Genomic DNA, 24902 nt, shown 5'->3' with positions numbered 1-24902 from the left:
ACAAAGACGGCACAAGTAAACTCTGTAGACAACGTGGACGGAGACTTGCTGTTTGATTTCAGGGTTACAGATGTTTTATTGAACAGTAACTTCTTTCTTTAACTCCTTCCTTCTCTTCATGCACAATATGTCTGTGCAACTGCTGCATTCACAAGACGAAGGCAGAACCGGAAAACTAGACCCGCGTGTGTTGTGTCTTGGTTTTTTGGTCTCGGTTTGCATGCATGAAACATTAAAAACAAGCTTGAGTTGGATTTTTTCCCCCTTGTTTAAGCCCACTCTCTATGTAAATTTCAAATAAAATCATCAGTTTTCTGTAGCCCCCAAACTGCAACCGTCATTGCTATAATCCCTTGAGCAATATGAATTTCTACCTACTTTCTACTAATTCTTTCTACTGAAATTGCCAATTCTGTTGCCTCCAAGGAGCAAAGAAATGACCTGAAATCCAGGTCCTGACTAGATTTCTAATTCCTTCAAAAGGATTAGACAGATTTCTGCCAAATACATTATTTGGTCGATTTACCAGTGTCTATCACCAGAAGACAATTTCATCTTCATGTACTGTGAATGCTTGCTGCATATAATATTGTGTATATTCAATGTGCAGCCTCTGTGAGCCAGACCTCATATCAAATTGTACAAGTGTCCTACATTGTTCATATATTGATACAAAGGCTTATTTGCTTAAGGGCTTGCTCATAAAAAACGAAACGTGTGCAGCATTAGAATTAGAGATGTAGAGCTATATGTGCGGGACTAGTACCTTCAAAATGTCAAGAATGATTCAAACCTTTTCACTTTTATTTTATAGTTTAAAGTCTGGACTCAAAATTGATTTTTGTACACCGCGGGCAAAAACACAACCGGCTAATTTATACAGCCTGTGATGTATTGAGCTGAATGACGGGGATCTTACATTTTTTATGGTATTAAAACAAAGACCTACGGCGAAATATAATTTGTTTATTTAAAGAGGCAACTTGTTAACTTCAACCACTTTAACGGCTTAGAGTCAATAACAAATGGATCTAAATGTACAGTCAATAGTGTCCCTCCAGCCAGATGGCCCACAGGAGACTTTTATTGTGAAAGGCTGTCCGTCATGGCAGCCATTAGCTTGTTACAGCGATGATAAACACCACCCAGGGTTTTGTCCCCAAGCAGTGAGCGGACAGTTGAACGTTTCTAATTTTGGCATTGATGATGTATGTCCATCTCAAAAAAGAAGAAGCTCCCGTCTTCCTCTTCATGAAAAATTATGTCAGAGCTTTGCATTAGTGTTGGCAAGTCTATACTGCTCCCTGCTGAATAACTCCTTTTGTTTTCTATGTTATGATTTGATGTAAAGTGGCATAGAAAATCCCTGTTACAATGAAGAACAATTCATTAAGTTACTTACGACAAAGCCTACAAAACCTACATAACCCAATTTTTATTCTGTGTAATTATGTAAGGGTAACATCCAATCACAACACTAATCAGTAAAAAAAAAAATATATATATATAAAATGTATTCCATTTTACTTTTTATTTTTATTTAAGTCTTTTATATCTCCCATAATTTTCTGCACCATACAGTAAAAATGGGTGGGGAAAAATTGAAAACTTGACCATATGATTTTAGTGTGGTGCATTCCAGAAAACTATAACCAATATTTCACTCTTATAGCCAATCTTTTTAAAGAAGAATGTGACATTTTAAAAAGGACAGTTGGCTGGTCATAAAACCTAAAAAAAATCAAAACTTTCTAGGCTAGCAATGCATAGCATTTAGTGCTGAAAAACAAGCTTTAATTGAAATTTGAATGGAATTGTGACCTTAAAATCAATAGTTTAATCAAATAGTGGACATGGAGAATCATGAGTCATTAGCAGGAGCATGTACTGCAAGTGACAGTATTGTTCAAATCAGATGAAAACTAACAAATCCACATAAATGAGAATCTCTTTAAGATAAAGCATGCATTGTTGCACATTTAGGAACAAAACTAAACAAGCAAAATGCAATTACCTGAAGAAAAGGCACCAGCCACTGTGTGTAAAGTACCATAAAATTCTGAATTATTTTCTACTCAAAACATATTTTTTGCCTGCCAAGTCCAGTCAACCAACACAAAAGGGAATTTCCAAAATGTATTATCTGGTTGTCCCAATGTACAATTTCTGTAATACAAAAAGGAGTCTTTGTCAGATAATTGGACAAGTGGAGGAAGCAAAAGAATAAATGGTTCCAATTGGTGGGAAATGGCGGCATGAATGTGTAAGTGTCTGAGATGAAAAACAGCAGCCTAGCAACAGACAATAGCCAACATACAACTCCAGTCTGAGACTGAAATATCCCTGGAAGGAATTTCTGGTCGATATGCCATGAAGTGGAGGGTTGTGCTGCGATGAATTAATGAGCCAGATTCCAGTTTCCCTCTTTAATGTCCCATACAACAGAGATATGACTGTATGGGGAGCAGATGGTCGCTGCGCAACACAATAGAGCAGTCAGAAACCAGACATAGTTCCAATGACTTAATTCCTGGAGTATCTTCATCAACATGCCCCTCATAGGGTGGGGGGCAATCCCTCATAAAGGTTCTTAGAGGAGTAGGCTGCACAGGGTTAGACCAGAGGTAACCCAACTATTCATACCAAGAATTTTACAAAGTACAACAACAGCAGGAAGTCAGTGTTGGCAGAGAAAGACAAATGACAAAAGAAATGTTTATAACTTCACCCCCTTCGTACACTTTGATCATCCGTGAATGTGCTCTGCCAAGATTTCCGACTGATCTTGGCCCGCGCAAAACATCAAATTAACCGTGCTCCGACCTCCCACAGACCTGATATTAGGGCACAAGTGCATGCCTTTGAGGAAGGCTTAACAGCTATTCAAAAGGATAAAAGCCGTGCTGTCCTCCGCCTGTGAGCAGCACAGTACTACGACCTGAGCCGTGATCATTTATTTATTAACTGACAACTACAAAGAATATGCAAAAAATATGATCTCCTCCAAAAGAGTCCAGAGAAAGTAGCTGAATTTATCACAAAAAATGTATTTTATACTTGTCATTGCCATTATCAAGCAATTTACAGCAATGCTGGGTGCTAGGCAACGTCCAACTAAAATCTACGAAATGATGTCCTTTCCGATACAATAATGACTTTCATCAGCAGTGTATTGTAATGTTTTATTCCACTGCCATCTTTTCACATGAACCTACTTATACCTCACTGTGTATTCACACAGACAGACACAAAGACGAGGGAAGAAGAAATCATTGGCAATCATGGCCGATGCCCGAGGCATGTGTTTGACCAATCAATGATACCCAGGACAGCAAACAACACCATCATAGCTTCTGGGCGAGAGGTATTAGTTATAAAGCAGTGACTTTTGGGGCCAAGAACAAGACATGCATGTTATGGCTCCACACATCTCCACTCACTTTTGACACCGGGTCCTTTTCCCTTTTTCTTTTTCCTCTGCGCATCATCAGCTGATCGCCCGAGCATCATCATGTGAAACTGCTCCAACGTGGTCTTCAAAATGAAACTTGCTGAATCCTTTCATAACAAATGAACATCTGCACTTCATCAATTGTACAGCGCAGTCTAGGGCGCCGTTTTGGAGAATGCTATTTTTAAAATATGGGTCGAGTGAATAAAAAATTACCATTGAAGGTAGCCAGAGTTGGGTTAATTTCTATTTTTTCCGGTCCTGTTCAGTGTATGAGCTTAAACCTGTTTGATTCCATTTAAAACTGACTCAACTGGCAAAATGTCATTATGACACGTTTTGGCAAATTAAAACGTTGCCTACATCAGCAACCTGTGCCAACAGCGTCAGATCGTTAGTGCTTTTCCAAAAATAGACTTTACTTGGGTGGGCAGTGAAGGTACAGTACTGTGCAAATGTCTTAGGCAGGTGGGGAAAATGCTGTAAAATAAGAATGCTTTCAAAAATAGAAATGTTAATAATCTATTTTTATCAATTAACAAAAATGCAAAGTGAGTGAACAGAAGAAAAATCTAAATCAAATCAATTTTTGAGTATTTGAGGCATTTTTCCACACCTGCAAAAGACTTTGCACAGTACTGTATATTAACAACCGCCCTAGGACATCTGGAGACCCAATTTTGCTTATTTTTAAAAAAACGTCCAGAAGAATGACACCTAGTGGTAAAATTTGGTCTACTGATCCTGTCTGGTGTTTGGCTTCATATCAAACCAGTTTGAAAAACATGTTTAACTGGCCCTCCTTAATAGTAGTTTGGTTATATAAAAAAAAAGAAGAAGTTTGTCCTGTGTTGGGCTAGTAAAATGTTGGTAGAGCTCAAAGTCCATCAAGAATAAGCTCTCCCTCCAGCTACATATGGAATGGATGACAACAGTACTCATGTTGTACATCCCCAGAAGACATCTGAAGGGACATGATTATAAGTTCACAATACACAGAAAGAATAGAAGGAGAAACTCCAGCGGTCTCTCCAGTGTCTTTGCAAGAGCAACAAGCCGATCCCCTCATTCCTCATCCTGGATCTAACATATGGCAGGAGCCAGCCTCATGGACCATAGCTCTTGAGAGTCAGTTTTTGGAGTCTCCAGGTTGGCTGCCTTTACCTGAAACCTCATGTGGCACATGGGAGCAAGCACACACACACACACGTGTTGGGGCTGATTGGTCCCAATGGGCCCAGCAAGCCCAGCTACCAGGTACTTGTCTTTCAGTTCTCTTGCTCAGACCCGACTCCCAGAGGAGGCCTGTTTCCCTATTCTGGGAGAGACTGCTTCCCACAAGACCCGAGTGCATACATGTCTTTCAATCGCTGTCGCTTTAGTTCCTCAACTGGGACCAATTTTTCCATGGAAGACCCTACAAAGAACTGCTGCCCTGGAAAACAACTTCCAGAGGTGTAACTGGAACTATACAGGCTCACAAATTTAATTTCTTTCATTTCAGTTTAATTCATCTGGATTTCTATATGTTTGTGGGGAAAGCATGGATGTGTTTTGACTTGGTCACATCTGAGAAAGAAATGGGAATGAAAAACTGGTTGGAAAGGGCCTTTGTTCACATTACCTTGCGTGATGCATGAATGTCAAAGAAAGGTTTATTTCGGACACTGAAGGGCTCCTTGGTCTTGTCAATCTGTCCGGTCTTCATCTTTTCCATCCGGGGAGAAATTATTTCCTTCTCTATGCATAACAGCCGGATATTGAAATCACACTGGCCAACAGGCTGTCCCTGAAACACAGAAAAAAACAAACTCAGTTATGTCTTAATATAACCACAGAATCAACTGATTAAAATAAACATGTATTAAAAAGTGATGCATACTTTTTGCTACACAGAAAACACGTTGAATGAATATGAATGCAACACTTAACTACAATAATGGATTCTAGACTTAAACCCAATTATACAATTTCTCCATTGACTAGTATACATTTCACATAACTACTAAAATGAATCTCTTTTGAAAAAACAAAAACAAAATTGCAAATAAATGAGCTGCCAATTCACTGACATGGCAAGACTGACCTAACTTTTTATCAAGGGCCAAACATTTTTTTGTCAGAACAAGACAGACATATTGAATAGTGGACAAATGGACATCCTCTACACTTTCTCTAATGAATACTTTGTGCAGGTTTTTGTTGGAATCCTGTGTTGGAGCATGGTGATGAGTCATAGAAGTAGTGCTGGAGATGACAGAAAATAAAAACATTTTGGGTTGGTAGTAGGGACATAATGTCAGTATAGGACCTGGGAATGAGACTATTATGCACACAGCAAATTTTTGTAATTTTTAAATTAACGGCCAAAACAGTCTGGTTCCAGCTTCTCAAATGTGAGTATTTGCTGGTTTTCTTTGTCTTTAGTATGACGATGTTTGGAAAGGATGTGTGAATATTTCAGTTTTGGGAAATTATGACCATTTTCTATTTCTTTTAGCATTTTATAGAACAAAAAAAAATATAAATTAGACAAGCAAAATTAACGCCCAAAAAATTCTAGTTCCAGCTTCTCAAATGTGAGTATTTGCTGGTTTTCTTTGTCTTTAGTATGATGATGTTTGGAAAGGATATGTGAATATTTCAATTTTGGGAAATTATGACCATTTTCCATTTCTTTTGGCATTTTATAGAACAAATGATCAATTAGACAAACAAACACATAATAATCCAAAAATGAATCAATAATAAAGACAATTAATAATAGTTACAGTTCTGACAAGAACTTTAAAACCATGGCACAATCAATAAAAGTGTTGTAGCATCAATATGAGACGGAAAGTATCTTCACACAGCTCTCATGTAAAGCCACACCAAAGGTGAGCAGTATGTGCATTCAGCAAGACGACAAGACCTTGACAACCGTTGAGCTCATGGGAATGTCAACACCGAAAGTACACGGCACAGTGGAATCCATTTTTCCTTCTTTGTCACTATGACAACAGCTTCATCCCAGCACTGACCAGCCACACACTGAGATAAGCAAAGCGACATGAGGAGTCAGTGCCTCTCAGATAGGCAGGGCCACCGAGGCAGAGCAAAGGTGCCTCCAACCCCATCTGGCAGCCCACTGTGACTGTGGCAGGGAAAAATCCCACAGCAATACTTGTGCTTCTGCTCCTGGTTATTAATAAAGAAACTTGGGTGGAAAATGAGCCAACAGCCAAGTAACAAATTTAACAAACATGACTGTAAGACCATTTCAAAGTGTTAAATGGAGGCAGAGGAGTTGTGATGAAGCCACCCTGCTACAGTACAGTCAACTGACAGTCACCGCCACATATCTCTGTTGCTCAATTGACAAAGTGATTAAAAACAATGACTCACTTTCATCAACACATAAAAGAAAAGCCCTCAAAGTAGCAGAATGTTGTTGAGTGTCTTTGAAAAGTTGCCAGATGGACATGAACTAAATGTATGACAACAATCTGACATTTAATATTTCTCACACGTTAAGGGAGAGGAAAGAAAGCAAGCTCAAACTCTGCAAACACGCTGCCATTTCTTTTGCCAACAGACAGAAAAACATAATGAGAGGCAAACATTCTGTCACCTGGCCATGATGAGCAGAAAAACCTATTTAAAAATGCTTTCTGTGCATCTCCAAGTGCTTGTTTACATTTCCAATCCATCTCCAAAACTCGATGTTTTCTTGATCAGTTTGAAGAGGCAAAACTTTGCCACTTTGAATAAAGAGCTGTCCAAACCAAGAATGAAAACTATAACTTTAATGATGTGTTCATTCACGCTGATGCACAATAACATTGTGTAAACAGCAGCGTCTAGCAAAGGCTGCATGCTCCTGCAGTGTTGGAGCCCCACATGTCCTGTTTCCTAAATACCGTCAATTAGCTTACATAGAGTCAGAAACGAAAGTACTTGTCTAATATAAACAAAATAACAAAATAATATAACAGTTGAAAAATAGTTGCTTACATACATCTTTTAGCACTACGGGGAGGAAGAGAGGGACATAAGGTCGATTTTACAGCCTGAACTGATACTGGATTTTTGGTGCTAATGCAGATAGTGATATTAGGGAGATTCCAGTATTGATATATTGGCTAATACAGTGTATGTAATATGTAAAGTTATCATCTGCATTCTATAACGTAGAGGCAGAATGGGTTAAGTAGTTTTTAAGTTTGCCGTTTTATGTTCCAAAATGCAAATGCTAGTTTTCTTGATTCCTGCTGTTATTTACCAAAATCGACTGACTGATGGGATGGCTCTATCTGATTTCAATAAATACACTTAATTTAATATCATGGAGAGTTTGAAAATTTTGATTGGCTGCCATTGTTTCCATTATTCGCTCTGGTAATCATCCAGATGATATCAATCAAGATTAGAAGGTGTGGACAGCCCTTGAAGGAAAAACAAAGATAACCAAAGTATTTTACACAGTTAACAATAGTATATTATTACAAAAGGAAACATCATAGTTGATTATGGCGAAGCAAAATGAGAGGCTCCTTAGAGTTCCTCAGGGATCAACCTTTGGGCCCTTAATTTTCTTATTTATACTAATTATCTTGACTTTATCTAGTTTTTAGATTTTTTTTTCTCTCTCGGGTAACAACAACTTATCTCTTCAGGATATTTAACCCTTATGTCATAATATTCAATCATTTATCCGTACACATTATACTTGTTATATCCAAGCTTTTACATGAAAAGTTCACTATAAAATATGGCTAAAAACACAGATTATTTTCATTATCAAGTAATCTGCAAATAATTTTGCCATTTAATTAATTTGTCAAGAACCTGTAAGAAAATAGTCGAAAATGTTTTTGTCGTTTTCCTTAGACCTTGGTGACGTCTTCAGATAGGAGACATAGAAAAACATTAAAGTTTAAGCAAAAGTTTAAGATTGTTTTCTGTTGATGTACTAATCGAGTATGTTGCAGCTCGACTGTGAACTTTTATTCAAAGCTGCTTGTTTTACACTGGGAGAGATACCAGAAAAACCTTCGGCTTCTCTTGCAAATTCCAACATTTTTCATTTGAACATTTCCTATTTGACATTTCGTGTCGTCTATACCCCTTTATAAAAACTTACAATAACATAAAAATAAAGAAATATACCTTGAAACATGTACACCTCACACAAGTGGGTTATGGATCAATATTCCCTGATCTATATAGAGAGACACGAAGGCTTGGGGGCATTTGTATTCTCCTCTGTTTCTGTTTGGTAAAGGCCACTTCTCTCCTCAAGAGTCTTCTATGGAATTATTCCACCACGGGGGGAGGAAAACGATTTTTTTTTCAAAGTGGATGAGGAGGTGGATGGCCTATGATGAGTTAAGATTAGATACAATTACTAGACTGTACTGTCTCGTGAGTCATACAGATATTCAGCAAAACAGAAAAGAAGCTCAGCGTTCTTACATTTTTATGTAAGGAAATACAATGTCAAGACTTAAACACGACAACATATATAACCACAGAAAGAACAATTACTGTTCTTAAGATGGTGTGACAGGAGAGAATTGTGCTTCTTGAAAGAAGGTTTTACTCAATTTTAAATACTAATTATGTCCTAAAAATACAGACGAAAATTAACATTGTAAAACAAGAGGGTTCAGTTTTGTCATTAATCTTCAAAAATGTAATTTAAAAAAAAATAACAAATATAGTATAGTATAGTATTATTATATAGTATTTTGATCATGACTTTGATACACAATTAACCATTTAAGTAATATAACCCCTTAAAATTCTGATAGGATAACCATAAATTTACAAAAAAACTAACAATGACAGACTTGAGCAATAGGTCATAGGCTGTAACTTCTCTATCCAATTGTAGAAAAATGCAGTTTTTATGGAAAAGTTCCAAATATCAAACATTTTTAATACAAAACACACCATGGCCTTTTCTACAGTTTTCCACAAGGTCTTGGTGTCTTAATGCATTGTTTTTTGGAGGGATTTTTGCCCATTTTTGTTCATTCGAGCAATAAAAAAATATATAAAATTTAGCACCAAAACTGAGTGACAAAGGGTATCAACCCAAAAATTGATACAACAACTTACAAGGCATAATCGAGCATGGTAAGAGCCATAATGTGCTCATTTCATTATGTTCTAAGTCTCCACTTTCACCATTTTAATGAAAAAACTTTATAACTAGAACAACTCGACAGTGCATCTCAAATTAATCTACTGTTGACCTGCTATCTCCCCCTAAATATTCGCTGTCTCCCACCCCTATTCTTCTACAAAGAAGGGTGTTCATTGGGTTAAAACAAAAAAGCCAAATATTTTCTGCTTACAGGTTCAAGGATTTGCTGCTTTTCTCTTTTCTTTTTTTACACAAGGACACTTGCGGGTAATAACGACAAAATATTTTATTGGAAGTGCCTTTCGTTTAGATGGTGATGTCGTTGCTGGGGCTTAAAAACGCAAAAATCTGAAACCACCCTCCAGAGTGGAAAACTTGAATACGCTCCGCCGTAGCATGTCCGTCTACACCGCCAAGACGCAAAACTCTGCTCAGATCTGCTCACGTCGCGTACGCGTTTACGTCACATACATGTGCCAGTACAGGGAAATCAACAAACATGTGGGATTATTTCAATGCGTCGGACCTTCAAGCTGCTCTTGCAGCTCTAATAAACTTACAGGAGTCTTTCCACCAAATGTACAGGATATGTACAGATGGTATTACTGAACAGAGAAGGATCTGGAATTACCTCTATCAAATTTTGGATGCACCAATTTGTCGGAGGCGAGCAAGACGGCTTTGGACGAGACCTGGGAGATCTAGTGGATGGTGGATAACTTTGTGGAAGGAGTAGCTGATGAGAATGCGTGGCATGAAAACTTCCACATGCCCAAAGATGCTCTTATCGATTTAAATGATGCCGCCTGGCATGCATACCCAATCGAACTCCACACACTTTTGCGTTACCGTATGCACGCAGATTTCCTCCCGAAAACGCTCGTCTAAACGCAGAATAAAAAGTGAGGACGCGACGCCACTTTTGCGTCTTCTGTTTAGACCGTCATCATGTAAACGTAGCCATATTCATAGAAATGTAAAATGAATATGTTGAACACAAAACAAACAACTTTAAGACATCAGCTTAGGCTTATGTTCAACATTAACTATTTTCTGTTATTTTCTGGACTGAACAATATGAACATTCGTATATTCATTGGATTCATCTTAAGGAGTTTCTCATCCACAACAGGTAAAAGGTAGAATAGGTATTGGTCTTGCATTTGTCAGGTGCCCATGTTGCCCTGTGTCTGTTGGGTGTCTAAGTAAGTAAATGTTTGCCAACACATTCACCTTATATAAAATAATGATAATCAAGCAGTATGCTGTGACTGTGCAACTGTGACTTTGTCTCAAGAATCTGTCTGACTTGCTTAATGCAGCCTTGAAAACCATATAAGGACAATTTTGCAACTACAAATAAGGTCAAAGGCAAATTCAGAGTTAATTTTGGCATCACTTTGGGGACTTGTTTTTCTTTTTTAGTGCGACTGCAAAAAAAAAAAAAAACCCACTCCATTCTCCTGGAGCAACAGCTGGTATCATGTCCCACACATTGGGCACCATCTGTCAGCTGTGTCATCAGGACAGAACAAGATGTAAGTGTGGATGATTCAAGGCATGTGCTGTCCACGCCTGTTCAACGGGGAAACACAGCCGATAAGGATCTCGTCCATCCAACATTTCTGGGAATAAAGATCGATCATATCAGTGTAATCACCTCGTCATTGTGTGGGTGCGGCTCTGACTTTTATTTGTCCCACATTGATTTACTGTTATCACTGACAGTTTGAACTAGGACAGCATATAACAGAAGCACAATGCATCATTTTTGACAAGCAACAGTGATGGATCAGGCTTTATCTAAGTGATACGGATCTAAAAAGAAATGCCTGATCTGTTCTGATGCTGATAGTGCAGATCGCCTCAGGACATCTCTGCCTAGATCGCCTCCAAATACCACACATCTACTGTAAAGCTCATATCTACAAACCTCTACCAGATAAGATAAGATTTTCCGTTATTAGTCCCACAATGGGGAAATGTCCAGTATTACAGCAGCAAAGGGGATAGCAAGATAGAAAGGAGCTTCAATAAGAATAACAATAAATGGTAAACAAGCATAAACTAGAAATATAAAAAAGGTATTAGCAATTAAACAAGTAAAACATAAAAAGTATTAACAATTTACAATAGAAAAACTATTGTAATAACATGAACTATTTATAATTAATTTATTAACAAAATCAACCAAAAAATTTGTACTTTGATAGATGATAAAATGCATATTTTTTTGTTAAACTGCAGAAAAAAGGCAAACATGTGTTATTATTTGCGGTTTGTGTTACTGAATATTGTTGAGTTTTGGACTATTAATCAGACAAAACGAGGGAGGTGAAGCAGCTTTAAGTTTCTATGCTCTGCACCTTTGGAACAAGCTTCCTGATTACCCAAAGTCTGCTTTAAAAAGGACTTAATACATTGTTTACTGCAGCTTAACAATAAATTAAATACACAACTTTAATCTGCAACTTATTTGCTTGCATTTGCTTTTGTTTTTATTGCCGTTCAATGCAATTTCTTTCTAATCTTTAACTATTTATTTATTTGGTTGGTTGCTGTTGCTTATTGTTTGATTGTCTTTTTGTCTTATGTTTCATATATCTCCATAACCCTGTGAAGCTATTTTAATCGCCTTGTGCCTGAATGGTCATTTATAAATGAACTTAAATCCACTGTTTTCTGATAACCAACACATTAATTGGGAAAATAATTGGCAGATTAAGCCATAAAAAAATAATTGTTAGCTGCGACTCGAACTTCTAAGCAAAAAAATCTAAAACTTAATGTTTCCAGTTAGTCAGATATAAGTAGTTGTTGGATTTTTATCATAATGAACGGAATATGTTTGAGTTCAGACCATTAGTTCGACATAAAACATTTAAATATTTAAACTTGTCATCCAGTAATGGGCATTTCTCTCCATTTTCTGATGTTGAAAGCCAAACAATTAGTCAAGAAACTAATCTAGAGATTAAAAGATAATGAAAATAATTGCTACTTGCAGCAATACAAGTTGATTAAAAGGACAAAAATATCCTACAAAATATATATCCTGTAAATAACAATAAAACTATGACAATGGGTTACCTCATCATACAGCTCTGAGTTTATAAACACAGCCTTCTTTAAATATTCAACATTATACTATGGAAGATGAATCTCTATGCATCATGAATGGAAAGAGTCAAAGATTGTATTCAAGTCCAACGAGGTTCAGAGCATTGCATAACCCCCTTTATGGATAGATTGAACCAAATGCATAAAGAATCTATATATACATATATACTCATTAAATGTTAAACACCAGAGAGCTGCAGAATCAGTAATAAAGTCTTTCTCAGTGTGAGGCTGCAGAGGCTGGATGATGCCCTCAAGAATACCGCAAAAAAAAAAACATCTTAAAAAGAAAATCTGACAGTGTTGGGAATACTGTTAAAAGCTGTGTGACTTTCGGGGATAATTTGGAACAAATGACATTATACACAGGTGACAGAAGCATTGGGAGCACTCACCGGAAGCTTAATGTGCAGCTTCTCTTGAGATATTTCTTACAGAGGCTTTTAGGCTGCTCTGGCCTAAAACTGTTTATAACCACATACTGTGTCTGTTTGCATCACAGAGTCCAAACCAAAACCTCAGCAGCATCTCGGGGCAGACTTTTTGAGAAGATTTGATTTATTCCAAGGGCACTTTGCTCTGGTTGTTATTGGTTATTGCTAGAATGCTGGTTATGTTGCCAGAAGGAACGTGTCATTCAAACTATTAATCCAATAGGTACTTACAATAAAAGCCATATTTCATAATCACCTATTCATAGAAGATATAAATGTTATTTTGTTTTGAAGAAATGGAGCCTTAGAATCTGATAATCAATCTTAAGAAACTGATCAGGTCCAAAGTGACTCTAGCAATGTTAAAAAAACGGGAGCTTGGAGCTTATCCAAGGCTAAAATCAAGCACTTTTAAAGCATTTTCGAGGTCCATTCTGAAACACCTGGCAGCTTTGATTTATTACATATAAGTTAAGTGCATACAGTACACTTAAAAACATGATTTCAGAAAAGTTGTCTAAAATGTTAATAAAACAGAATCAGATAATTTGAAATCCTTTGTGCCATATATTTAGGGGTTGCAAAATTCCTGGAATTTTCAAATTTGGAAACTTTCCATGGGAACTTATGGAAATTAACTTGAATTTGACTAAAACAACCAGATTTCATCCAAGTACACTTGAATATGCAACCCTCACACATGCACATAGCACACTGCTTACTGCAGGGCTACAGAGGCCACGCCCCCTGCTGAGGCCACGCCCCCTACATGCACTGTGCATTCCTCCATCACATGTTCAATTCAACAGTTACATGTTGAGGGTGGGACATGGGCTCTTTTCATTTAACATTTTGAATGGGGGTTTTTTTAGAGGGGGGTCCTTTAACTTAATTTCTGAATGGGTGGGGTCGGAAGGGGACAAGTAATATCTAACTCAACTTTCATGTTTTTGTTGTTCAATTGAAGAATTGATTGTTCAATAAAATAAATAAAACTTGATAAAGTTCTACTTAGAAATAATTCTGTTGAAATGTCATGTTTTTTTATTTGGAATATTTCCAAAATATCCAAAATTCAAAATTCCCATGGAACCCATGCAACCCTACATGTATTTAAATGAAAACTGTACAAAGACACAATATTTCATGTTCATGTTACTTTTGTAAATATACACTGAATGTGATGTATTCTGTTTTTATTTACATTTTACACAGCGTCCCAAGTCTTTTGTCATCAGGGTTGTCTAATTTTACTTCTTCAATCAGGTCAAATTAGATGTTATTGTGCTATATGCAACCCAAATTATGTTTCACAACAGCATGGGACGACAAATTATAAGAGAAAACACGGCAGTTCTATGTTTCAAAATGTGTCACTGTTTGCGAATGGACTGGAAATCCTTCAGCTTTTAGAATCTGTAATCCAATTTTATGTTGTCCAAACTATGTCTTATTAGTAAAACATAATTTGTATGTTTTTAAAAAAAGGCATATTTCAAAGGAATATTCTAGTAAAAAAAAAAAAGTTAATTCCAGTTTCTTGTGGTGTCTGCAAACAGCAACTTTCCATTAATGCCAGAAAATCTTTCCATTTCATCAATTAAGAGCTGTTCCAAACAAACAATGTGGGTTTTTGATTAAATACTCAAGTTTTAAAACCAAACCCCAACTAACTTTAGATTAGAGCCAGACATTTCCCTCAGGAGAGCCTTCATGTTTTCCCGCCATCTATTTCACCATCTTCCTCCCATGCCGACACTAATTCTGTGGTCTGCAGCTCAGGAAGAGGCTTAATTTGTGGCTACAAATGTAGACTGAAAGTTTGTATCCCACAATATGTGGCGATAGAATATGCAGTTATTCTGTATTGGCCCCCTGAAGCCTATTTATGAAGCTCCTTTATGAGTCACTTTTTAATACTCAGTTGGGCTTACCCCTCAGATCGATTCGAAAACAGATAAAAAATAAGTTTTACACATTGCAACGAGCGATAAGATCACCATGTTTCAGCAGAAAGAGGATAAAACTTTTTCTACAGCAACTGTTATTTTATACTCATGATTATATTTATGTAAAATATTGGACATTTTGATTATCCTCTTACATAATTCATAATTCATTCAACTAAAGCGAAATTGGTTTATATGGTGCAACAGAACACGTAATTGTCTCACGAATTCAACTTTTAACCCATGTCATTATTGAAATATGTGAGTTTTGCTGAATTATTACATGGTTTACATCTCTTGTATTCAATGCATTCGTTTTCCAACTAATTAAAATTACATCATGTCTGAGTTGCAAGGTGGATTTGGGTTTAAGGGGATGGAGAGCATGCATACTCACACAACTGCTTATGAGACGTAATTGAGCATCATGTGCTCATATCATAATGTTCTAAGCCCGGATACACTTTCACAATTTAAATAAATTAATAAAATAATGAATAAATTAATTTCTGTTTCCTATTTATGACAAGAACAGCTTGACACATATAGCTGAGCTGCACCTATAATTGAACTGCAGGTTCCCAGCTTTTGATCACACACATTACTTCTATGTGACATCTACTGCTGACCTCCTAAATATCCCCTGACCCCCACCTGCCAATCTTTGTCCAAAAAAAAGGGGCAGAACCATAGACTATATAAATAATGGACGTAGTCACCGTAACGTCACCCATTGGTTTGTGGACTGCCCGTTGGAAGCATCAAGTTCAGCGTTACACTCGTCGCCATCTTGTTTCTGATACTGGAAGCAGACCATATTCGGACTGTGGAGGAGCGAGAGGAATCTGATCACTGATGACACGCCTCTCTACACCTCAACCTGACTGAGAGAAGTCTCTGCTAATTCATGTTCGCATTAACTGGGATGTTCATTTTGGCTAGAAAAAAACAAAAACAAAATGTATGTTACTGACCTCAGAAAAATGAACAGCAACTCCTTAGAGTGTTTGTTAGTCCAACCAAACGCTGAACAAGACATTTTTACTGAACAAAACGTTCATGTCATTAAGTGAAAATACAGTGTGAAAGGGTCAAAGTTATGAGACAAAACCGCTAAACGTCCTTTTATATAAAACGTGATATAACTTTATTGACACGTTGCCATGGATACGCATTTTTCTGCTTCTCTCCTGATGACGGCTCGCCTTGTTAGTGACCTGTCAATCAAAGGTAGCCACGCCCCAAATCATACAATTCTTTATCTTCTATTTTCTTCTAAATGGGGCCTTTATTTACACTATTAACATCAAAGTGTCTTGAAGAAGATTTTTTACTAGCGATTGAGACCATAACGTGGTCCCCAAAAAAATTCTGAGGTAACAAATCAAGTGAGAAGTTTTCTAATTTTTATTGAAATTAATGGACCGAAATACTTCTGCAACCTTCCTCAGCACCCACTGTTGGAATTGACAGTGGAATGCAGCTTAAGGCACTTCCTGGTTTGCCTCACTGCTCAGACCCGGAGGTTGCCACCTGGGCAGAACTTAACTACACACCTGTGAAGTTTCATGACTGCATCTTGCACAATTACGACGCAATCAACAAAATGTATCCGCAGAAAGAAAGTCTCTACAACCACATTTTGCTGCAATTTTCACACTCACAAGGTTAAAGAAATACCAGCCTCATGCATGAAACCTTCTGTGGGAGAGCTGTGCTGACTAAAACACGTGTGCAGTCAGTGCTCGGGGTTCCTGGTTGATCACTTAGAGCATTTGTATTCTGTACTGTCCTGTGTTGGATTTTCAGGCTATTATGGTGATCAAATAGGAGTATTACTACCCCCTCAGCTACATTTTAGTACAATTATCCAGGTAATAACCACCTTCTTTCCTTAATCAATTTCCACCTGTTCCACCGCATGCTCAACATGGAAATGAAAGTGGAGACGGATGTCATAATCACATGCAAAATGCAGATGAAAGTGCCAGCAGAACGGCTCGGACATGTTGTGATTTATGAGTTAATTAAAGTTTAACAGTCACTGTTAGCTACTAGTGGCTTTTACTAGCTAGAACCCAATAAAACAGCAGCATTAGTGTTTATTTATTGACCCGTAACGCTTCTTATCTGCAGCTCATACTCTGAGTGATGCTGCCATTGGTTCAAAAACCGTGACACATCCCAGTGGACTATTCTTAGGATGGACGGCCCTGCAGACCTGCAGTCTCTACCTGCAGACAAACTTCTCAAGTGGAAGTAAATGAAGCTGAAGTCAGTTAAGCACCCAATAGCTCCACAGATGAGCTGTGAATTTTATGAGCACTATTTTCCGCTTGGTTTTTAATCTGATTGAGCCAATTATCTTGTCTAATTTTGCACCGAAAGGGGGATTATTTTTGGCAAGATGAAGGTCGATCAGAGTTCCACGGAGATGTCAAGTAACAAACCTCCTCAGTTTTTATTTCAAGATAATAGCTTTCCATAGAAATGTCAAACTTAAGGACATATATGTAATTGTTGTCGTGCTTTCATCACGACTTGTCAGATCCCCCACAGTGGGAGAGCTGACAGTGACTGACAAGCAACAACAACTTTCCAGGGAGACAAAAAAAAGGCTTTTAGTACTTTGCGGCGAGAGCAGAAACAGAAAATTCACTTGATGTCTCGGGGTGATAGTCGGGGTCAATCAGTTACAGGGTTGGAGATGCGCTGTACACATCAGAACGTAATCATGCTGCGGGGTGTCGAGGAATATGAATCGCTATAGCATGAACGGCACGGTAAAGTGATGACACTCATTTTTTTAAATCTAAAGAACGAAGTAAACTGTGACCCTTCAATCACGGCTAAATCAGCCATCGTGGCGAAAGGACACACACTCCTCATCACGCTCTAATCAGAAGAATCCCAGTGCTGTTCTTCACCTGACTTCCCGAACAGGCAAAGTGTCACGTTGGGCCACAGGCCTCACAGGTGGTGTGTTCTCCCTCCTGCTGCATTTCCATCCTCGGTCTCAGTTAGGAGCCTCTGTGCCGAGGAGCAGCCCGCAACAGATAATGGAGAAGGCTAATAATGGCCTGCTAGGATCAATACAACAGCACTTTGCCGATTGCTCGAGGGGGGAGTCATGTGGAGTTGCTAACCTCTGCACCATCTTACAAAGACGTTCCCCTCACCACTTGAGCTTTATTGAGCCGCTTGCTTGTGTGATTCTCCTGATCGATAGAGAAAAGGAGGCGACAGACGGACATAATGGCCGAAGTTACCCCCCTCCTCTCCTACGTCCCGAGGTATTCATCAACTTTTTATAAGTAAAACAGCAGAGGCTTGCTGAGGGCAAACTGGAAGCTCATTTGTCTCCGTGCCTGCCTCGCTTCGCCATTAGCAGCACGCGGATCGCTCGAAAGGATGAATTAATTTACAGTTTGCATGAGTGTTAGCAATTAACAGCCTTTTAATGTTGTCCTGAGGCTGTTCTCGAGAAAGAAATGCCTGAGTCAAAATAATGTCACAGGAAAAACATGCTATTACACATAAATATGAAAGTTAATTTTGCATGTACAGATGCACCCGGGCAATTGCTGCTGCCCAAATAAAATGATCGGCAGGTCCACAGTGACTATGTTAAAACAGGGAGCCTGAACCTTTTACAAGTCAAATTTGTAAGCATTTTCAAGGTGCATTCTGAAGCTTTTCCAGCACCTTACAGCTAACAATTACATTTTTGTTGATTAAATAGCACTTTTAAAGTTGGAAACTTTCCATGGAAATTAACGAGAGGAATAAACTGGAATAAACCAGGGATTTACTAAATTGAAGGTTGACCCTTAAAAGGGTACACTCCACTTAATTTTTGAATGGTTGATGAGTATTCAATTCAATGTTTCATGTTTTTGTTGCTCGATGAAAGAATTGATTGTTCAATAAAATAATTTAAACTTGTTGAAGTTTGACTTAATAAATCTGTTTTGCATGAATGTCCGCTTATGACAAAACAAAATGTTTATATTTATGTTTGGATATGATAGTTTGTTTGAATTACCCCCAATTTCCAGTTAATACACATAAATTCCCATACATTTCCATAATTCCGATTTTTCAATATTTCCAAAATTCCCTGGGAATAATTTCTGGTATAATCACCAGACATTTTCCACCCCTTTGCAACCCTAATAAAGACACAATATTTCATATTCAAAATTTGTAAATATACAATCTATCTTCTGAATTTGCTGCATTCTGTTGTTTTGTCCGTTATACACAGCGTCCCAACTGTTTTTGGCATCTGGATTATATTATTTCACTTCTTAATTACATTAAATTAGATGTTATTGTGCTATAAACAACCAAAATTATGTGTCGCACCAGCACATTATAGCAGGATGACAAATTAAAAAGGGAAAAAATGACAGTTCCATGTTTCAAAATGTGTGTTCTGTTTGTGAATAGACATTCAGTCCTACACTACCCAAATTTCAAGCACTTCATTCACAATGCAGCACTCTTAAAACTTTGAAGACACCATTATTAAAGTGTTTTCAAGGATTATTTAGCACCGGCAGTAGCCCTGTTAAAACTTGAATATTTAAGAACATTTTGTTCTGAGTGATTATAACAACATAGGTCAGTGGAGCTCAGCAAAACCAATTTGAGTGCTAAAAGCACAAAGACTGAGCTTATGAATATTCAGCACGGGTCAGAGGCAGTTCAGCCCCAGCATTGTGGTTAAGGTCAGGCTTGAGTAGCGCTCGGAGCCTGACAGGGTGCGAGGGTCAAGCCGAGTCATGCACTTCCCTCCAACATGCAGACTGACAAAGTGCTGTCATGCCTGTGCAAATACTGCAGAGCATGGATGAACACGGCTCTGCAAGCCTTGAAGGAAACCCAGCCGGGAATTAGATTTTTTTTTTTTGGCTTCAAAAAAAAAAAAAAAAAAGCAAATACGATTCCACATCAATGCTTCCTCCTGACGTGTAGCCCACACCTCGCTCTGATTATGTATTCTACCAACCGCTGGTTGGGCACAACAACAAAAATTACTATTTCCTCTGCGGAAACAAGCGCTTTTTAAAAGTAAATAAAAAAGAGAGGGCTGGAGGAGCTGCTGACAGACCACAGTGTTAATGGCATGCTTTCAGTGTTCTGTCTGTGTATTCTGTCTGACCTCTTGATCTGGCAGCTTCTCCCGAGCGATAGGTCAAAGAGAAGACAAGACATTCTCAAACAGTCTGGGCTACTCACGTTGAATTTGATGATGTCGTATATCAAATAGCGGGGGACGGGCTGACCATTCACCTTGTCGATGATCATTTCCTGCAGAGAAAAAGACAAGAGAGACACAAGTTTTTGTTATAGATGCAAAAAAGTTTGGTTTTATTGAAGTGGGGTTGTGTGAGGTTGTTATTCATAGTCAGTTTATTATCTACTATAGATGGCGGTTGGCACACACACAGTTTGAAGAAGCAGGCAAGAGTACCAACATGAAGGCAAAGCAATATGGCTGGGCAAATGCTCTATGCAGATATAGGCCATTTCATATCTCAATAATGATATCAGCATCAGGACATAGCATGTTTTCTAGTAATTCAATAACAGTCCATATGAAATAATCACATGGTAAAGCTTGTTTTCTGGTTTGTTTTTTTGTATTTTCTTATTTTATGAAGAACTTTGGTGCAAAATGAAGTGAAATTATAGGGAAAAAAGCCTTTATCTTACTATATAAGTTGGGCAGCAAATGTAATATGATTGTAAAAAAACTGACAAATGCATTTTACAGAACAGGTTGCAGACATTAAGGCCGATATGACATAAATATTGCTGTACTGCAGTTTGACCACTGTTTTTATGACATCACAATAGAAACAATATAGAAAATATAAATACAAATTACATTTTATTTAATTTTGATGATATTTAGTTATTTAAGCCAAAAAAAACCATGGGATTCGCTGTTCTATTGCTGCCTCAATTGGTTAGGATTTTTTTAGTTATTGTGCAATTTTGGTGTTTTAATATTCACACAAATAGTCACACAATAACACAAACAAATTAACCAATCTAAACAGTGGTGAACAAGCAATCCGGTGTTCTGCAAGGTAAAATTGCTGTTTTTGATCAAAGGAGTCTGGTGTCAGAGCTTAGACAGATTCAGTTCCACATCTGAAAGAGTTGTCTGGCTGCAAGGTACAGCAATAAAAGTAGTCTAAATATTGTATAAACTAATATAGATTCATTTTTTAGGTGGATAAAATAGGTTTTGCTGCTGCCTCAATTCACAGTGGTAGAACCCATAATCTAAAACAGAATGCAATCATTTGCAACTGAACATTGTACAAAGTCAATATATTTTATATATATATATTATGGAAACTTTTGTTGCAACTATTCTGCAATATTTGACACAGCATCCCAGCTTTTTTGGAATCAGGCTTGTACAGAGCTTAGCTTCTGTCTCCTCATAAAACTGTGGGTGTGCCAAGCGCCATCTACTACATGTAATACACCGTCTATGGATTCGTACCTTACACACTCCACATTAAAAAAAAATCCCAACTATCCCTTCGACATCATAACGTGTATGCTTCCCCTTTGAAAGTAGTTATGGAGGATAGAAACACTGGGACACGAGAGGGAGAGTGTTCTCAGGGGGAAGAGTGTTCAGAGAGGAAGATGCCTGCAGCGCTGAGAAGGATAGCAAGGAATTGGGGAGGTGGATGTGTGCTGCATGTGTATGTACTGTACGTATGTGTGGTGGTGGTCTGCTGCAGAAGGACATGAAGCAGAAATAGCAATGCACATCCATTATGCAACACTCTCAGAGTCAGGTGCAGCGGTGGTACAGGACAGCCAACAGACACATGAGAACTTTTCAAAAGAACTGTTACACAACCAGGAGATGCGGCGACAGCAGAGATGCAGACGTCACCGCCGCTGAAGTACTGTAAGTGAAAGTAGGGTCTCAACTCAGATGCTCTACCTGTTATGACTTTGAAAGTGAAGCACTGCATTTGGAGGACTATATTCATTCTCTTTCACCTCATGAAATATTCAGGTGACTAACTGAGCTCTGCTGCAGTCACTGACCAGTAAAGGGGCAGCAGGTAAGAAGTCAGTGAAAGGCTGGGAAATTGCATAAAAACTGTATTTTAAGGATGCAAATTCTACAACTAATTTGACTAAATAAAAAAGAAAGGTAGTCGTGGTTGCGTGATAAAAATATGCAAAAGTGATTCATGCTTTTGAAAACCATTTTGGGTGATTTAAGTCACATTATATTGCAGTCATCCTTTGAATTTTTAAATAGTCCTCGACAACAAGCTGTTTTTATGGCTACATGTGAGCTCCAGGGACTCTGCTGCAGTGGTCAAGCCAGATGAGTACACTGATTAATGTCCCATTTTCATTTCATTTACTCCATAATGTGGCCCCAGACCGGCATTTCTCTCCACAGGGCCTGTGTGGACACAACAGTTAAGCTACTGCTGTTTTATCTTTGCTCCATGTTGGTAAGGCACGGCTCTGCTGAGCTGATGTAATGATTGGGGTTTTCTAACCAGGAACATCGTTCATCAGAATTCAGCATACATATTTACAAAAAACTAAATAATTCTCAGTTTGAACATGAAATATCTTGTTGTGTACTTCTATTTTTATTCCTTTTTCACAGTGCCCCAGCAACTTTGGAATTGGGATTGTACCATTTGAAAGCTGCATAAGCAAAATCTGTTGTATTGTCAATCATAAGATGAAAAGAAATGTTGATCAAAGTTCCTTCTTCGGTTTTTGAATATGGATGAAAATATGCTCTTGCATCCATGAGTCAAGACAATAACCTGAAGTAAATTGTCAACTCTAATAACACCCACTGGGTTGAGACATTGTGAAGACAAAACCTGGGTGGATCTCAGGATGGACAAAAATGGAGCCATCATGTGCAGTTGCTGCACTTGTGGTGTGTACAGTTAGCCACTTGTGAAGGCTAGATTTTTTTTTTTATTTAGTTCAAATTAGTCTGATTTTATGGGGGGGGAATGCTACAATTGTCATGATGACACAAAAAAAGCAAAACTTTAAAAAGGTCTCCTAAATTAGCAACTAGAGTTTGGTATTTTTCAAACACCTTCCTGACATCTCAATAAAATTATTGAGATTAACACAATATGATGTTTGTTTATGAACTGACTGACAGAGCCACAAGTGTCCAACAGGTTGCGCAAAATTTACTGCCGAAATCTACAAGTCACTCTCTCAGTCTCATTATGTTCCACTCAGGAGCATCTGCTTACTCAATGTGACACCTAGTGGTAAAACTCAGCATACCAGCCAGTGTTGGGTTACTATCAAACTGGTTTAAACATTTTTTTCAATGGCCACACTATGTGAAGGTGGCTCCACTGGTAGTGATGGGTGCCAATTTTGAGTGGGTGCAAATTTGAAATTTAGCTTATATAGATAAGACTTTATGTAATTCAGTCGTCACAGCCGCTTAAGATGTGTGGTGCAATTAACAAATATCAATAAAAGTAATGATTAGATGTGCATCCATATCAGCTGACATGGTTTCACGTCATCAGATAGAACAAAACACTAAACATCAACATTAAATTGCCAAAACCAGCCTGATGGAGCAGAGGAAGGTGTGAATGGAGGCATACAGATGACTGTAGGAGGGGTTGGAGCGCAGCAGTGATGTCATTCCAGGAGGCAGCCATCATTATGCATCTGGTGCACTGAACCATTGCAGCAGAGGAATACATTAATGTGACCAAAAGAAACCGCCAGGAATCCAATCTACATTGTGCACTCGTCCAATATTGGAGCTCAACTTGATGTAAAGCTCATTAAAAACTGTACAACAAAACAGCATGTCAAGACAAAGACCAGTGCCTTTGGGCTAAAGATGAAACATATCAGACAACACAGCTGGGCTTTTACAGGGTTTCACTGTAAACAGCCAAACACAGCCTCTCTGAACCGAGAGCCAGGAGCATCAACACATGAATAAACAAAGTCAAAACAAACCTTGTAGCAATCTAAACACACATCCGCACCGTTCCTTCAAAGTAACACTAATATGCTGCAATTAGATGTCCTGGCTGAGTGAGGAAACTAAATTCACCGCATCAATCAGCTACTGTTAAGCCAAGAGGAAGCGCATACCTATTTTACATAAAATTGCTAAACTCTGACAAAACAAGGCCGGGAGCAAAACAAAAACAATCACAGGCAACTTATCCGTCATCTCCCGTCCCGGAATATCAAACACAAAGCACTGCCAGGCATGTATAATCAAATCTTGGCTGACTACATGCTCACGCTGTAATTTCCTTGCCTGTGTGTTGGGGTAGAGATTGTGATACTGACTCATGCATGTGCACCTGCTGCTGGGGACCTGTGTGACCTCGACAGCATAAGCATGCCAGTAAAACTCTGAGCCTGGAATTACGAGTTGAGGTGAGGGTAAGTCACAACCCCCGCCGTCACCCCAGGGAGCACGCCGCTGATCGTTACAACACAACACAGTGTGAAGCTGACAGGCAACAGTGACAGAAAAACTGTAAAACATTTCATTAGCTAGTTCTCCAGGACATGGATGATCATTTTCCTGTCGGTCGTATTTGACAGGCTCTGCTGACTGTAGCACGCTTTTCTTTCACCTGGGGTTCAGCAACTGATGTCAATTATCTGCAAGACTGAGCGGCAGGGGCAGGACGGGAGCGTGACGAGCTTGGAGATGTTGGGAGTTCCGGTAAAAACAGAAACAGGCATGGGGTTTTCAGGAAGCAACAAGAGAAGCTGGTAGGTTGCAT

At 38.3% G+C, this 24902-nt stretch overlaps 1 protein-coding gene across 1 annotated transcript in view; it reads right to left on the bottom strand.

Annotated features, from left to right (window-relative positions):
* Positions 1-24902, bottom strand: part of rngtt (RNA guanylyltransferase and 5'-phosphatase) — a 128189-nt gene that overhangs the window by 62597 nt on the left and 40690 nt on the right. Inside the window, exons 10-11 of the mRNA XM_059356476.1 lie at positions 20332-20403; positions 5076-5240 (exon numbers count right to left, since the gene is read on the bottom strand). Coding sequence (XP_059212459.1) covers positions 5076-5240; positions 20332-20403 — 237 coding nt within the window. The remainder of the gene's footprint in view (positions 1-5075; positions 5241-20331; positions 20404-24902) is intronic.

Source organism: Centropristis striata, chromosome 18, assembly GCF_030273125.1.
Source record: "Centropristis striata isolate RG_2023a ecotype Rhode Island chromosome 18, C.striata_1.0, whole genome shotgun sequence".
Classification (NCBI taxonomy): domain Eukaryota; kingdom Metazoa; phylum Chordata; class Actinopteri; order Perciformes; family Serranidae; genus Centropristis; species Centropristis striata.
This window is presented reverse-complemented; position numbering and strand designations above follow the sequence as displayed.